The 14,380-nt window shown below is 41.5% G+C and overlaps 1 protein-coding gene across 1 annotated transcript; it reads left to right on the top strand.

Annotated features, from left to right (window-relative positions):
- The first annotated feature begins 9,142 nt into the window (after window positions 1-9,142).
- On the top strand, window positions 9,143-14,171 carry bud13 (BUD13 homolog). The gene is made up of 10 exons (XM_086308695.1): window positions 9,143-9,306; window positions 9,459-9,549; window positions 9,988-10,072; window positions 10,163-10,606; window positions 10,803-11,107; window positions 11,202-11,310; window positions 11,479-11,617; window positions 11,720-11,901; window positions 12,053-12,134; window positions 12,367-14,171. The coding sequence occupies exons 1-10, from the start codon at window positions 9,164-9,166 to the stop codon at window positions 12,458-12,460; spliced, it is 1,674 nt and encodes a 557-aa protein (XP_086164821.1). The 5' UTR covers window positions 9,143-9,163; the 3' UTR covers window positions 12,461-14,171.
- Window positions 14,172-14,380: the final 209 nt, after the last annotated feature.

The following is a 14,380-nucleotide window of genomic DNA, read 5'->3' on the forward strand; positions in this document are numbered from 1 at the left end:
TTTATCTAAAAATGAACTTGTATTCCATTTTTCTGGAGACTGTGGGTCCAGAGAGGGATACTTGTTCTCGGAGACCTGTATCAGGGGTAGGGATGGGTATCGAAAACCGGCTCTTGTTGAGAACCGGTTTCCACTGTTTCAATTCCTTGGAATTGTTTGCCATTTTTGCAAACGATTCCCTTATCGATTCCAGTCACCCCGAATGATGTCACCATGTTGCGGAGCGTCATTTACCTGGCAGGAAACACGGCGCCTAAGCGGCTCAAACGCTCAAAAGTTTGTTTATACTTTACGAGAATGGATGACAACAGGGCGACTTGCAATACTTGAAAAGTAGATATTTCATTTAAGGGAGGAAACACTACGAATATGCAAAAGCATTTGCTCACAAAACACGTGATAACCTTAAATGAATGTCGTGTTTTTAATTCCGCTCCGGACTCGTGAATCTCAACCCAGAAGCAGCGGTAATGTTTGCCCATCCTCTCCCGTTAATGCGGCAGGTAAATAATCAACTAACAGTGCATATTAGCATATTAGCAGTGACTAAGTTTGTGGTCAAAGGCTTGCACCCATTTGCCACAGCATATGGCCCCGATTTTCGGTAAGTGAATGTGATTAATTGTAGGCAGGGACATTACTGGATATTCTTGTGTAATTGCTACAGAATAATTTATGTTACACTTTATATTTATTATATTATTTTACATTTACAATTTTTTTTCCTGGGGACCCTGTGACCCATTGAAGAGCCGTAGGCTGTGGATCTCTTAAGATCTCACTGTTGGGTTTGTAAGGCCATGTTACTCCTAAATTTCTATCTTGTTCAAAGAGAAGATATAAAACAAAGTTCTAAGCTAAGCGACCTTAGTGTTCTCTTTTTTTAAAAAGAATAAAGAATCGAATCGTTAAACAGAATCGAAAATGGAATCGGAATCGTGAAAATCTTATCAATACTCATCTCTAATCAGGGGAGAACTCTCAAGTCCTTCAACGACCTTAAAGAACAGTTTCAGTTGCCACAGAGTCAGTTTTGGAGGTACCTGCAGCTCCGGCACTTATTGCTGAAAACCTTTGGTTCCTCCTCCACACCACCTCCAACTATTGAATATCTCAGCTACATCAAAATAAATCTTTGGGGGAGGTCGTGAAGTCTCTAAATATTACTCAGTGCTTGTTAAGGGCACGAGTAAAGGGCTACCCACCCTCCGGTTAGCTTGGGAATCTGACCTTGATGTGGTTTTTACAGATCAGGAATGGACTACAATTTTGCAGAATAGTAAAAAGGTGTCCAGGGAACTTAGAACGAGACTAATCCAATTCATATTACTACACTGAATTTACTGGTCGCCACATAGACTGTATAGGACAAACCTCATGCAGTCCCCTGAATGCTGGAGATGTTAGACTGGGGTGGGCACATTGACCCATATGATTTGGCCCTTTCCTAAAACCCAAATCTTTTGGACTGAGATACATGACTTTATCAAATCAACCATACGATGGGATATTCCTTTTTCACCAAGACTATATTTGTTTTGGGGGACCCATCACTCCTTAAATATGCTCCGCCTAAAGCTGCTGAGTGGGTACAGACTGCATTGATGCTGGGGCGTAAACTCATTATCTCCCAGTGGAAGGCCCCTTCCACCCCACCTGTCTCTGTATGGCATATTCAACTAGGGAGACTCGCTGCACTAGAACAACTCTCATACAGGCTTCTGAACAAAGTGGAGAGTTTCCATCTGAAGTGGGATCCATATCTGTCCAGAATAAAAGGATCAGACTAGAACTTAGAGTGGGACAGACATTGGAATTCTGACAAAGCACTCTCAGGGATGTCAGAGTGTGGCATGCAGTGAGACCCACATAGTCAAAGGCTGGCTGTTTTTGTTTCTTTTTTGTTGTTGTTTTTGTTTTTGTTTTTTTTGGTTTGTTTGTTGTTGTTTTTTTGTTTCTCTTGCTTTGTTTGTCCCCCCTCATTTTGGTTTTGTATTCTCTACTGTTCTGCTGCTATGCTGATGTTTTTTTTATGTGATGTAACCTGTCTCTGCAGTGGACTGTAGTGTTCTAAAAGCACAATAAAATATTAATCACAAAAAAATGAACTTGTAGAAGTCGGAAAAAGATACAAGCTTGAGTGCAGTACTCTGGTAGAACTTCGTAAAGGGGGTATTTAGACCCAACATCTTGGATGGTATCTACAGAATATATTTTAGTACATCCTTTGGGAACTTGGTTTTGTCTTGGAATAAGTAGTTGATCATAGATATCAATGACATACTGTTGTTGCAAAATGAAACACTCTCTGAACCTGCAGTTTGGTTCTTCCAAAAATGTAACAAAATAAAACAAGGACACAACCCCATTTAACAGAGTGACCAACACAGCACTTGGTCACACACTGGCTGAGTTGCAGTGTGTGGCCAACCTGGTGACCAGCATGAGGCTGAGATACCAGGCTGTTGTGGCTGCGTATTGTTCTTCCACATGTTATTGACGCCCCTATTTGTTAAAAGAATAAAATCTTAAATTGTGGATGTGGCTTGTTTTTTCAGAATTCTATAAATGACACCCAACAAGTGTCAATAGCAAAATAAACTGTTTGTTATTGGCAAATTTTTCATGGCCGCAACCCACATACTCAACTCTGGTGCTCAACTCACATTTTCCTTACAAATTTGACACCATTTAAGGGCAAAAGGTGATGCACGCATTAGATATTGCTGCAACCCTACGGGTGGGAGGAAGTCTGTGTTACACAGGCTAGGACAGGTACCAGGGAGGTTAGACTAGAGCAGGGGTCTCAAACTCCAGTCCTCGAGGACCGGTGTCCGGAAACTTTTCCATGTGTCCCTGTTGCAACACGCCTGAATAAAATTAGTAGGTTATTAGCAAGAGTATAGAATTTCACTGCATGCTGAAGTGGCAACCCCTAACCCTACTCCAGTAAATTTAAGTACATGTAAGAGTTTGGAAAAATTTACTTTTAAAAGTACTTTTATTGCACCATGTTCATTCACTCATGAGTTGCTGTAACATGAATAAACAGTACCCTTGCACAATGACCGAAACTAACTGTTCTGGATGTAATGTTTAGAGTTGCCTACCAACGGGTTGAGGATCAAAGCCAGAAACTTTAAGGTGTTATAGGTGACCGAGTTTTAGGACAATTGGTCCTAAAGGTACACAATATAGACTGTCCCTGGGTATAGCCTGTGGTATGGACTTCAATCATATCTCGGTTGTTTTTTTTTGTTTGCTTTGTTTTTTAATTATATATCGTGCAGAGAGGGGAAATTTTAAAAGGTCTGTCATTGTCCAACAACTTGTTGACCTTACTGAAAATCTGCATGTCTGAAACTGCGAGGTGACAAAGCACACCACTTCATCTGTCAGACATGGTGGAGTCAGTGTTATGGCATGAGAATATATGGCTGCCAGTGGAACCGGTTCACTAGTGTTTATTAATGATGTGACTGCTGATAGAAGTAGCAGGATGAACTGTGAATTGTACAGCGCAATACTCTGCGCTCATATTCAGCCAAATGCTGTAAAATTGATCAAATGGTGGCTCACAGTGCAAATGGATAATGACCCAAAGCTTACTGTAAAAGCAACCCAAGAGTTTCTTGAGGTAAAGAAATGAGATATTTTTCACTAGCTAAGCCATTCACCTGATCTCAGCCCAACAGAACATGTGTTTACTGAAGTTACTGAGAAATATGAAGACAGAGAGAGACTTCAGTCATTGACTTTTCTTATATTTAAAACAATGCTAATTTGTTCAATTACTTCTAAGCCTCTGAAAATTTGTGTCTGTGTATAACAATGGCTGAAGCAGTTGTTCTAACTGCTTCAGACAATCTATCACCCTCTTCCTGTTACCACTTCCTGGGCTTGTTTCAGGGGCTCATAAGTATTTCTGTCACTGAGCAGTGACAGTCATAAATGGTTAATGATCAAGAAACTACCTCACAACCCACTGTTTGCCAGTGGTGCTAGTTTTAGTAATTCTGCAAAGGCACGGTTTTTGAGATTGAGGAAACCTGCAGACAGTTGAGACTGAAGAAGTCACTTGGATGAGTTACGAAGTGTTTCTCCCACTCAAAATGTTACATCCAAATGAACAGAATCCATTTTTTGGGATTTCATTACCTGGATGACTGAGCATGCATCAAGACAAAAGATCAGCAGTTTAGTAACTTAATCTGTAATCTATAATGTTGCACTGTGTGTTTATCACTCTCATGACAGAGGTATTTGTAAGAGGTATTGTCTTTTATGTTGAGGCCATGGCATGACTCTGGCATGCTGTTTTTCATGATGAGTGACAGTGTATCTGATGTCCTTGTGTTGGTGTTGCATCCGTATAATAATGCTAATCCAGGATCAACATTGGTACTGACCAATCATTTTGTTGTAATGTCATAACGTTGCAATGTCCTCAAATATGTGCTTGTTTATATAAAACTCTCTCCTAGAACAAATAGTCAGTATAAGTTTTTTCTTTATTAATTTATAGAATATAGTAAATACATTTTTAAGTTAGGTTTGCTATTTAGTTTAGCCAGATTAGTTTACAGTTTACTCACATTGGTTTGCCAGTGATAATTGAATTAGCCAACTTCTTGGATGCTCAGACATTATCACAGGTCAGTCGCAATGCTGATTCAAGGATCCAAGGAAGCTTTATTGTCATTTGCATCACAAGTTTACATGAGGTGGAATGAAAATTACGTACAGAGAGCGAAAAGCGAAAAGAAACAGAATAATGAAGAAACAGAATAAAAAAAAAAAAAACAGATTTAAAAAACAGAATAACAAGTAATAAAGTAATACAAATAAATACAGTGCAACAACCTGGGTACCAGTATGGAGTATAGTAGGGGTGCAACGATACACAAAATTCACGGTTCGGTTTGATACTTTGGTGTCACGGTTCGATATTTTTTCGATACAAAAAAAAATGTTCATGCCTTTTTAATTTGTCATTTATTAAAATTATATATATATATATTTTAACTCAAAAGAACAGTTTCTTCTCCTCTGCTGTTGAACACATGAACAATAACCGTATGACTGTTCCCACCACTAATACATGACCCTACGCTGTGTTCACTGCATCATTCCATGTTTGGCACTGATCACCACCTGCACTCATGTATATATCATGTATATATCTATCTATCTACTTAGCACTTTTAATTCTTATTCCCATTTTTATTTTCATGTCTATTTAAGCTTAATTTATAACAATATGTCTGCACTGAAGCACCGCAGCAATTTCCTAATGTTGTAAACCCGCTCAACATTTGGCAATAAAACCCTTTCTGATTCTGATTCTGATTCTGAATTAGGGTGGGGAAGGTTCAATTTGCCATGTTGCAAGGAGAGTTTAACTTCTGTCTCGCTAGCTTGCCCTGCGCTCAGTGAATCTGCGTTCGACTACTCCGCCTAGGCTGCACTGTCGAGCGCAGATCCACTGAGCGCTCAACACAGACAGCATCGTCAGAAGGAAAGTTGATAAAATAAATTAAAAATTGTGTATTGTTCGATACTGCCTGGGAGGGATGTGAGGTGGGCAAATGAACTGAATAATTTCTTCAACAGATTTGATTCAGCCATGAGGCAGTCTGCAACATCGGCTGCAGACTCACCCACCCCCACTGCTGCTGTTCCACCTCAGACACTTCACACCTCCTCTATTCACCCTGCTCACTCCCCCCCACCCCCAACTGCAGCATCCAATACACACTCAACACAAGGCTCCAGCCTGTCTCTCTCAACCACCCAGGTTAGGAGGGAACTGAGGAGGATTAATGGCAAGAAGGCAGCGGGTCCAGATGGCATCAGCTCGAGGGTCGTCAGGTCCTGCGCGGACCAACTGTGTGGGGTGATGGAGCACCTCTTCAACCTGAGCCTGAGGTTGGGAAGAGTCCCACAGCTCTGGAAAACCTCCTGTGTTGTACCAGTGCCAAAGACTTCACACCCCAAGGACCTCAACAGCTACAGGCCGGTGGCTCTGACATCCCACCTGATGAAGACCCTGGAGCGGTTGGTCCTGGCTCAGCTTCGGCGCCTAATAAGCTCATCACTGGACCCACTTCAGTTTGCCTACCAGCCTGGCATTGGAGCGGATGATGCCGTCATTCACCTCCTACATCGTTCCCTCGCTCACCTGGAGACCGCTGGAAGCACTGTGAGAATCATGTTCTTTGATTTCTCCAGTGCCTTCAACACTATTCTTCCCTCGGTTCTAAAGGACAAGCTGGAGAACTCTGGAGTGGACCATCACCTCACTACCTGGATTTTGGACTACCTCACCGACCGACCACAGTATGTGAGGACTCAGGGCTGTGTGTCGGACAGGGTCGTCTGCAGTACGGGGGCCCCACAGGGAACGGTTCTGGCTCCGTTCCTCTTCACCATCTACACTGCAGACTTCTCCCACAATTCCACCCAGTGCTTCCTGCAGAAGTTCTCTGATGACTCTGCAATAGTCGGCCTCATCACTGATGGGGACGACAAGGAGTACAGAGGTCTGACCCAAGACTTTGTGGACTGGTGCCAGCTGAACTACCTCCAGATCAACGCCAGTAAAACCAAGGAACTGGTGGTAGACTTCCGCAGGCACAAGCATTCTCCACTGCAACCACTGAACATCCAAGGTATGGACATTGAGGCTGTGGACAGCTACAGGTACCTTGGTGTTCATCTGAACAATAGACTGGACTGGACTCATAACTCAGACGCCCTCTACAGGAAAGGGCAGAGCAGGCTGTACCTGCTGCGGAGACTCGGGTCGTTTGGAGTGGAGGGCCCACTCCTGAAGACCTTCTATGACTCTGTTGTGGCTTCTGCTATCTTTTATGGTGTGGTCTGCTGGGGCGGCAGCATCTCTGCTGGGGACAGGAAGAGACTGAACAGGGTGATCCGAAGGGCCAGCTCTGTTCTAGGATGCCCTCTGAACCCAGTGGAGGTGGTGAGTGACAGGAGAACGGCGGCTAAGCTGTCATCCCTGTTGGACAACATCTCCCACCCCATGCAGCAGACTGTGACAGCACTGAGCAGCTCCTTCAGTGGGAGACTGCGGCACCCACGGTGTGGGACGGAGAGATTTCGCAGGTCTTTCCTCCCCACTGCTGTCAGACTCCATAATAAAGACTTTAACTGATTAAGCACACACATCCATACATATGCAATAATACTAAGTGCAATAATCCTTTCTGTCATCGTTGTATTTTTACTCAGTTGTATATAGTATTTGTATTTGTATTCTATTTTTATCTTATTGTATATTTATTTTATTTTATTCTACTGTATATAGTATTTTATTCTATTCTGTACAGCTGTGTACTGTATTTATTCTTATTGTATTCTAATTTTTGCCTCACAACTTTTGCACTGTCCACTTCCTGCTGTGACAAAACAAATTTCCCACGTGTGGGACTAATAAAAGTTATCTTATCTTATATGCGTACCGAACCAAAAGCACTGTATCGAACGGTTCAATATCGATACGAGTATCGTTGCACCCCTAGAGTATAGGTATAGAAAAGTAGGTGCTCGGACTTATATCCAACAATGATGAGACAAACTATAGGACAGAGGTGCAACAACTAGAGTCATGGTGCCACGACAATAACTTGGTCTTAAACACCAAAAAGACCAAGGAGATCATTGTAGATTTCCGGAAGAGGGGTCATAACAACCATCTGCCTCTCTTCATTGGCAGTGAGGCGGTGGAGAGGGTGAGCAGTTTTAAATTCTTGGGGGTAACTGTGACCGAGGACCTGTCCTGGGGCAACCATATCACCTCAGTTGTACGGAAGGCCCAACAGCGCCTCTACTACCTGAGGAGACTGCGGAGCGCACACATTCCCAGATCTCTGATGTTGAACTTCTACAACTGTGCCATCAGCAGCGTTCTGACGTATGGATTTCTAGTGTGGTTCCCCAGCTGCACCAAGGCCGATCAGCAAGCACTCCAGCGGGTGGTGAAAGAAGCTGGCAGAATTATTGGAACAAGTCTGCCAGAGATCAGTAATATCTTCCCCACTCGCTGTCTGAGGAGGGTGCACAGTATCCTGCGGGACCAACATCACCCTGCGCGCCACCTTTTCCATCTGCTGCCCTCAGGGAGAAGGTACAGGTCTATACAGGCCAGAACATCCAGACTGGCCAACAGCCTGTATCCACAGGCTGTGAGGCTCCTGAACTCTCTGCCCCCCTCTCACGGACAATAACCATATCCAACTTCTTAATAGCAATGAACTGGTCTCCATTGGTGCATCATATCTTTATTCTCTTCCCCCTCCTGCCCCCCCCCCCCCCCCCCCCCTCTTTCTTAAATAGATAACTATCATATCTGATATCATATCTCACAGTACAATAATATTGAATGGGTTGCATTGTTGTATTTTGTCATGTTTCTCAGGTCTTTGTCTGAATTTCTACGAACATTATTGCTAAGGATTGTCTTATTGCATTGGAGTCACACTGGGTTAAATATGTACACTTGGGTTTTAAGGGGTATTTATTATTTTCTTCTTTTTTGGGGGTTGTATGGAAGCCCCAAACGCAATTTCATTGTTCTTGACAATGACAATAAATAAATAAATACTAAATACTAAATACTAAATACTAAATACTTTAGCAGCAAAAGGGCATGATGACCAGCATTGATAAAGTGATGGTGTCAGTAAGTGTCAGTAATCCTGGACCACCATTGTTTTGATGACATAGAAACAATACCAACACATGACTGACAATTTTTTGGTGATAGTTTAACTTCCTCTTACTGATATCAATTAAAACTATATAACTACACAGTTGGTGTTCACTTATTTCACTCTCGCTTTTGCACCTCAGCAAAAAATGTGGTTTATCACACAAATACTTTCACAGCACTGCACCTGGAGTGAAATTGGATTTAACAATGGTAAATTCCTCAAAACCCTTTCATGATTTATTTGTATTAATTTATTTGTATTATTATATTTGCTAACTATACTGCCCTTATTTCGAATTTATTAATAATATTATTGTTTACAATTTAGGCATGCTTGCTTGGCTGCCTCAATCTCAGTCTATCCTTTGCATCCTCTATCCGAACTGGCATTCTTGAACCTCAGCGCCACCCGTAGTTTCTAACAACACAATGATGGCTGCTTCCACATGCAGTAAGAAAGGACAGGAACTCTCCAAGGCTGAGTACCTAAAACGTTATTTATCAGCCGACGATGATTCCCTGAAATCTAAAGGAAAGGCAAAAAAGAAGCGGCGCAAGGTTCCCGAGAAGGGGTGAGCCGGTGGCGACGGTTTAGTCGACTTTTGCCGCAGATTTAGCTGTATTTGTTAGCCGTTAAGCTAGTTAACGACTCTGTTGTTGTGCAGCGCTGTTTTCCTCACTGCCTAATGTAATAACTTACTCGTGTTTACTTCTTTGATTCAAGACTTAAAATAGTGGACGATGACATAGATTGGAAACAGATGGTCACACAGCAGACGGAGATTGAGGAAGAGGATGAAGAAGAAGCTCCGGTGGTAAGATGACGTTAGCTAGCTACCTGGCTAACCTGTCCATTCATTCAGTTGAAATGATTACGGAAACATATGCTATATACGCTCCTGTATATGAGGGGTTCTTTTAAACAATAAAAATGCGCCTGATGATTTGGGACACCACTGGTCAGAGGGCCCGGTGGCGCCAGTGTCCGGCAGCCTCGCCTCTGTCAGTGCGCCTCAGGGCGGCTGTGGCTACAATTTAGCTTGTCATCACCAGTGTGTGTGAATGGGTGGATGACTGAACGTGTAAAGCGCTTTGGGGTCCTTAGGGACTAAGTAAAGCGCTATACAAATACAGGCCGTTTACTTAATGCTGAAATCTAATCTATTGTATTAAATGGGTATGCTTGTAGTTTGGGTAATTTTGTTATGTCAACAAGTTCTGTTTTAAAACTTAATCTTTTGTTAACTGTTCAGATTGCTGAGGTGATTGATGATCGACCTGAGGAAGTGAAACAGATGGAAGTTTTTAGGACCAGCAACAGATGGAAAGTAATTGGAGGTAAATAAGAAGTCACAGAAGTAGGAGGGGATTTGTGCAATATTAAGTTAAGACTGTTGTTTACTATAGTTTTACTTCCTCTCCTAAAAGTGGACCAAAATGATGACACAGAGGAAGGAAATGGAAAAGAACATCAAAGTACAGAGGCTGGCTCATTAAGCAGAGGTCTACATGACTCACCCGAGTTGTCTTCAAAGAGAAGAGGACAGGATTCTCCTGTCAAAAAGACCCGGCATGACTCTCCAGATGTCTCACCTCTGAGGAGACGCCGGCATGACTCTCCAGACATCTCTCCACCAAAGAGAAGTCGGAAGTACTCTCCGGATGTCTCTCCTCACAGGACAAGACATCACGACTCTCCTGATGTCTCTCATCCCAGGAGAAGACATCATGACTCTCCAGATGTCTCTCCTCCCAAGAGAAGACGTCACGACTCTCCAGATGTCTCTCCTCCCAGGAGAAGACGCCATGACTCCCCAGACTTGTCACCACCAAGACAGTGTTCAGGAAAGTCAGAAAAAATGCAAAGTAAAGGTGAGTGATCCATTTAAATTGTAAAGTGGAATCTGGTGTGGCATATGAATAAAAGTAAAAAGCAGAGACCCATTTAACATGAGTTTTGAATTGAAATTTATTTTAAAGACATAGCTTGATCTAATAATAAATCTTTAATTTTTGTTTAAAAGGCATTACAAAATGAAAATTAACAAATTAACTGTGTCTTTGTCAGATTCAGCCTCCAACAAAAGCAAGCTCAGCTCATCCTTGTTAAGTAAAAAACGCTCACCGGATCCTCATCGGTCAGCGGTGGCTAAGAAGGGTCAGAATAGACATGATTCAGACTCGGATCCGTCTCCCCCGAGGAAAAGGCCCCTGAAGGGAAACGCCTCAGACTCCGACCAATCTCCCCCAAGGAGGCCCTCAAAAACTAAACGGGGCTCAGACTCTGACCAGTCTCCACCCAGGGGGCAGCCACCGAGTGGAAGGGACTCGGATGGAGATTTGTCACCACCTCGTAGGCCAGGCCAGTCACAGGTAAGCAGACTGTGTTGGAACAAAGATTAATGTCAAATCTGATTTCACTCAAATGTTATATTTTTCAATTGTCTTTTTTTTTTTTTATAACCAGGGCCAAAGGATGCTATCTGGTGGAAAGGCAGGCCTGGTTTCTGTGGACATTCTAAGGAAAGAGCAAGAGGAGAACAGACGCAGAGAAAAACACAATCAGCCACTTGAAGGTTTCATCAACTTTTCTCTCTTAAGATATTTTTACACCCATTGATTGAAGAGCTTCATACAGCTTTGCATCTCATTTCAGCTTATCATCTATATTGTCGTATTTTATTTAGTCCTAAAATTAAATAATGAAGTTTCTACATACTTACCCATTCATCCCCTTTGACCAGATGAATCGCGTAAGGCTCAGACGATTTTCAGAGACAAAAGTGGCAAAAGGAGGGATCTGGATTCAGAGAGAAATGAACAGAAAAAGAAAGCTGGTGAAAAAGCGGCAAGAGACGAGAAATACGCTCAGTGGGGAAAAGGGTAAATGTGCATGATCATTTCAAATATCACAGTTTATGTGATTATATCCACATAAAAAATTATAAAAGTGGTTCAATGGTTTATGTTAAAATGTATGTATAGGTTGGCACAGAGCCAGATGCATCAGCAGAAACTTGAGGACGCGCTGCACGAAGCCCAGAAGCCACTGGCACGTCACCGTGACGATGAGGATCTTGACCGCATGTTGAGAGAACAGGAAAGAGAAGGCGATCCTATGGCTGCAATGCTCAGGCGTAAAAAGGACCGTGGCACAAAAACACAAGGTGTTTAACATTATATATGTTTTATTTTATTTATGACTTTATTTTATTTCACCAGGTCAATCCTTGTAAGAAGCTTTTAAATAGCAGCAGTTTTGTTTTTGCTACTGTTTGTATTTTTATTTATTTGTATGTTTGTTTTGATTTTTTGTAGAGAAACCTCGATATAAAGGCCCTGCTCCACCTCCAAACCGGTTCAATATTCCACCGGGGTACCGCTGGGACGGAGTTGACAGGTAGAGTTTGTGCATCGGTGACAGAGGAAAACTGTTGAGGACAGAACTGTAGTTTAATATTGAATGTTTTTAATACACACATCAGTTTGTCATTTTGCACATTAATGGTAAAGAAATTGTGATCATTTTTTTCCACGTCTATATTAAATTTGCGCCTAATTGAATGGATTGTCTTTGGCCTTTTAGCTTGTCGTATCATAATTAATAGGGTTATTTTATTTGTGTCTTGCAGGTCAAATGGTTTTGAACAGAAACGCTACCAGAGGATGGCAGATAAAAAGGCTGTGCAGGAAGCGGCCTATAAATGGAGTGTGGAGGATATGTAAAGGCTTTCAGAAAATGATGAATCTGGAGCAGAGCTAAAGAGCACACCTTCTCAACCTTTATGTATAATTGTTATGCTGTTAGAACAACAAGACTAGATGCATCTACGCAGCAAAAGTTCTTTTTTAAATAAACTACATAGAAGAATTTGTTTCACCTTTCCAAACCCTTTTGATACTGTACCATGTGTATCAGATGGAACTGTACAGAAAAATGAAGTGAAGCATGTTCACAATTTTTGTAAGAAGTTATTCACCGTGGAGCAGAAGCTGTTGTGGTTTCAGTGTTTTATTAAAGAATGTTTTTGTAATGCATTGTCCCAAGAGTGTTCAGGCACCTGGATCTTGGATAGCATTTGACATTCAGTCTTTTTAGATAATTTTATACACTTACCACCCATTTTATTAGGCAACAGTAACTCAAATAACCGCTTGTTACAACCAACATATTTTGGTCCTGGACATAGAAATAGAGACATGTCCCTCATGACTCCAAATGAAACGTAGTGCACAGCAACCAAATGCTGAAAGAGAGTGTCCACAGCTGACTGTCGATGGTATGGTATAGCTGTGAGGGTTTTGTGTACAAGATAAATGCACATTTGAGAGTTCTGTGGTGTAGCTAAAAAAGACTGACCTACAGAGATGTGAAAAAAGCGGCATTCAAATAAGCCATTCCTTGCCATATTAATCAGGGAGTACATACACTGACAGGCTGCTGTGACTCTCACAGTGAGGGAATCAGGTTGGGCTCTAATATTTTTTCTAGCAATGTCCGATTCAGTCTAACATCTGTAAAAGTTTTAAGGCACTTTCCACCAGCACTATCAAAACATGGGCCAGCAGCCAGAATCACTGCTTAAGAGTCCAATTGGATTGCTTTGGGAAATCGGAACTGTACTTTTATACAGTTATCATAAATATTATTACCCCACATATACAATTCAAATTTTATTTCTTGCAATTTAAGTCCCAACAGACTTTTTCCCCATTTACTACAGAATGTTGTTTATCATTTAGATAAACTGAGACAAACAAAACTGCATTTCTTTTTCTGATATTAAGATATTCCAGGGATTAAATGTGTAGTTAAACTTCTTTTCACTGACAGAAAGGGAAGTTTCGCTGGTCCGGCCCACTCAAGGTCAAAGGCTATATGTGACTCACAATGTAAAATGAGTTTGCAGTTTTGTTTTGTTTTTAAAAAAGCATAAGTTTAAGAGCACATTGTCAGCCCCATTTCTTTTTAAAAAATGTAAATCAGATTATATCATAAACAATAAAATTCGTCATTGTTTTGAAATCTAAGGTGTTACTGTTTGTCAAAGTGTTGCAACATGTTTAAGATTTCCCAAGTTGGGTAGTTTTCCAGTGTAGCCTCATGTGACCCCTGTTTTCAGAGTTGGTAATGATGTGTTGTGCAAGATTTATACTTGAGGGAAGAAAACTCAGTATTCAAACACATTTACTCCTTTTTCCATATACATGCAACTCAGGAATTTGAATCAAATGCTTACTCAGCTCTTACTCAGCCATCTGATCCTCGGTCCTGCCCAGTGAGGTCAATCAGCTTTCGGTTATGGGTCACTGGGTGGATTCTTAAACTGTGCACAAGTATTTCTGAAGTCATCAATATGAAAGATGACGGGAAATGAATCTCTTATTTCATTAAAAGGTAATTCTCTAATGTACCAGAAAAAAACAAGAGGCAGAACTGACTTTTATTTCCAAGTATGTTCTGAGTAGTAAGCTGTCAATTGTAGTGTTATTTATACGAAGAGACAATGAAGTTAGTGCAAACACATATACGTCAAACACACTGAAAACTGAGGCTTTTTTCCACTGGTTTGTGTTTATTACTGTATGATTATTGGGAATACATGCTGGGACAAGACAAATTTCAAGCATTTGTTAAATATGACT

This window comes from Aulonocara sp. 'chitande type north' Nkhata Bay, linkage group LG10 (genome assembly GCF_057382095.1).
Source record: "Aulonocara sp. 'chitande type north' Nkhata Bay isolate Kocher_YH1m ecotype deep benthic linkage group LG10, A_spYH_male_GT1.1, whole genome shotgun sequence".
In the NCBI taxonomy this organism is placed as follows: Eukaryota; Metazoa; Chordata; class Actinopteri; order Cichliformes; family Cichlidae; genus Aulonocara; species Aulonocara sp. 'chitande type north' Nkhata Bay.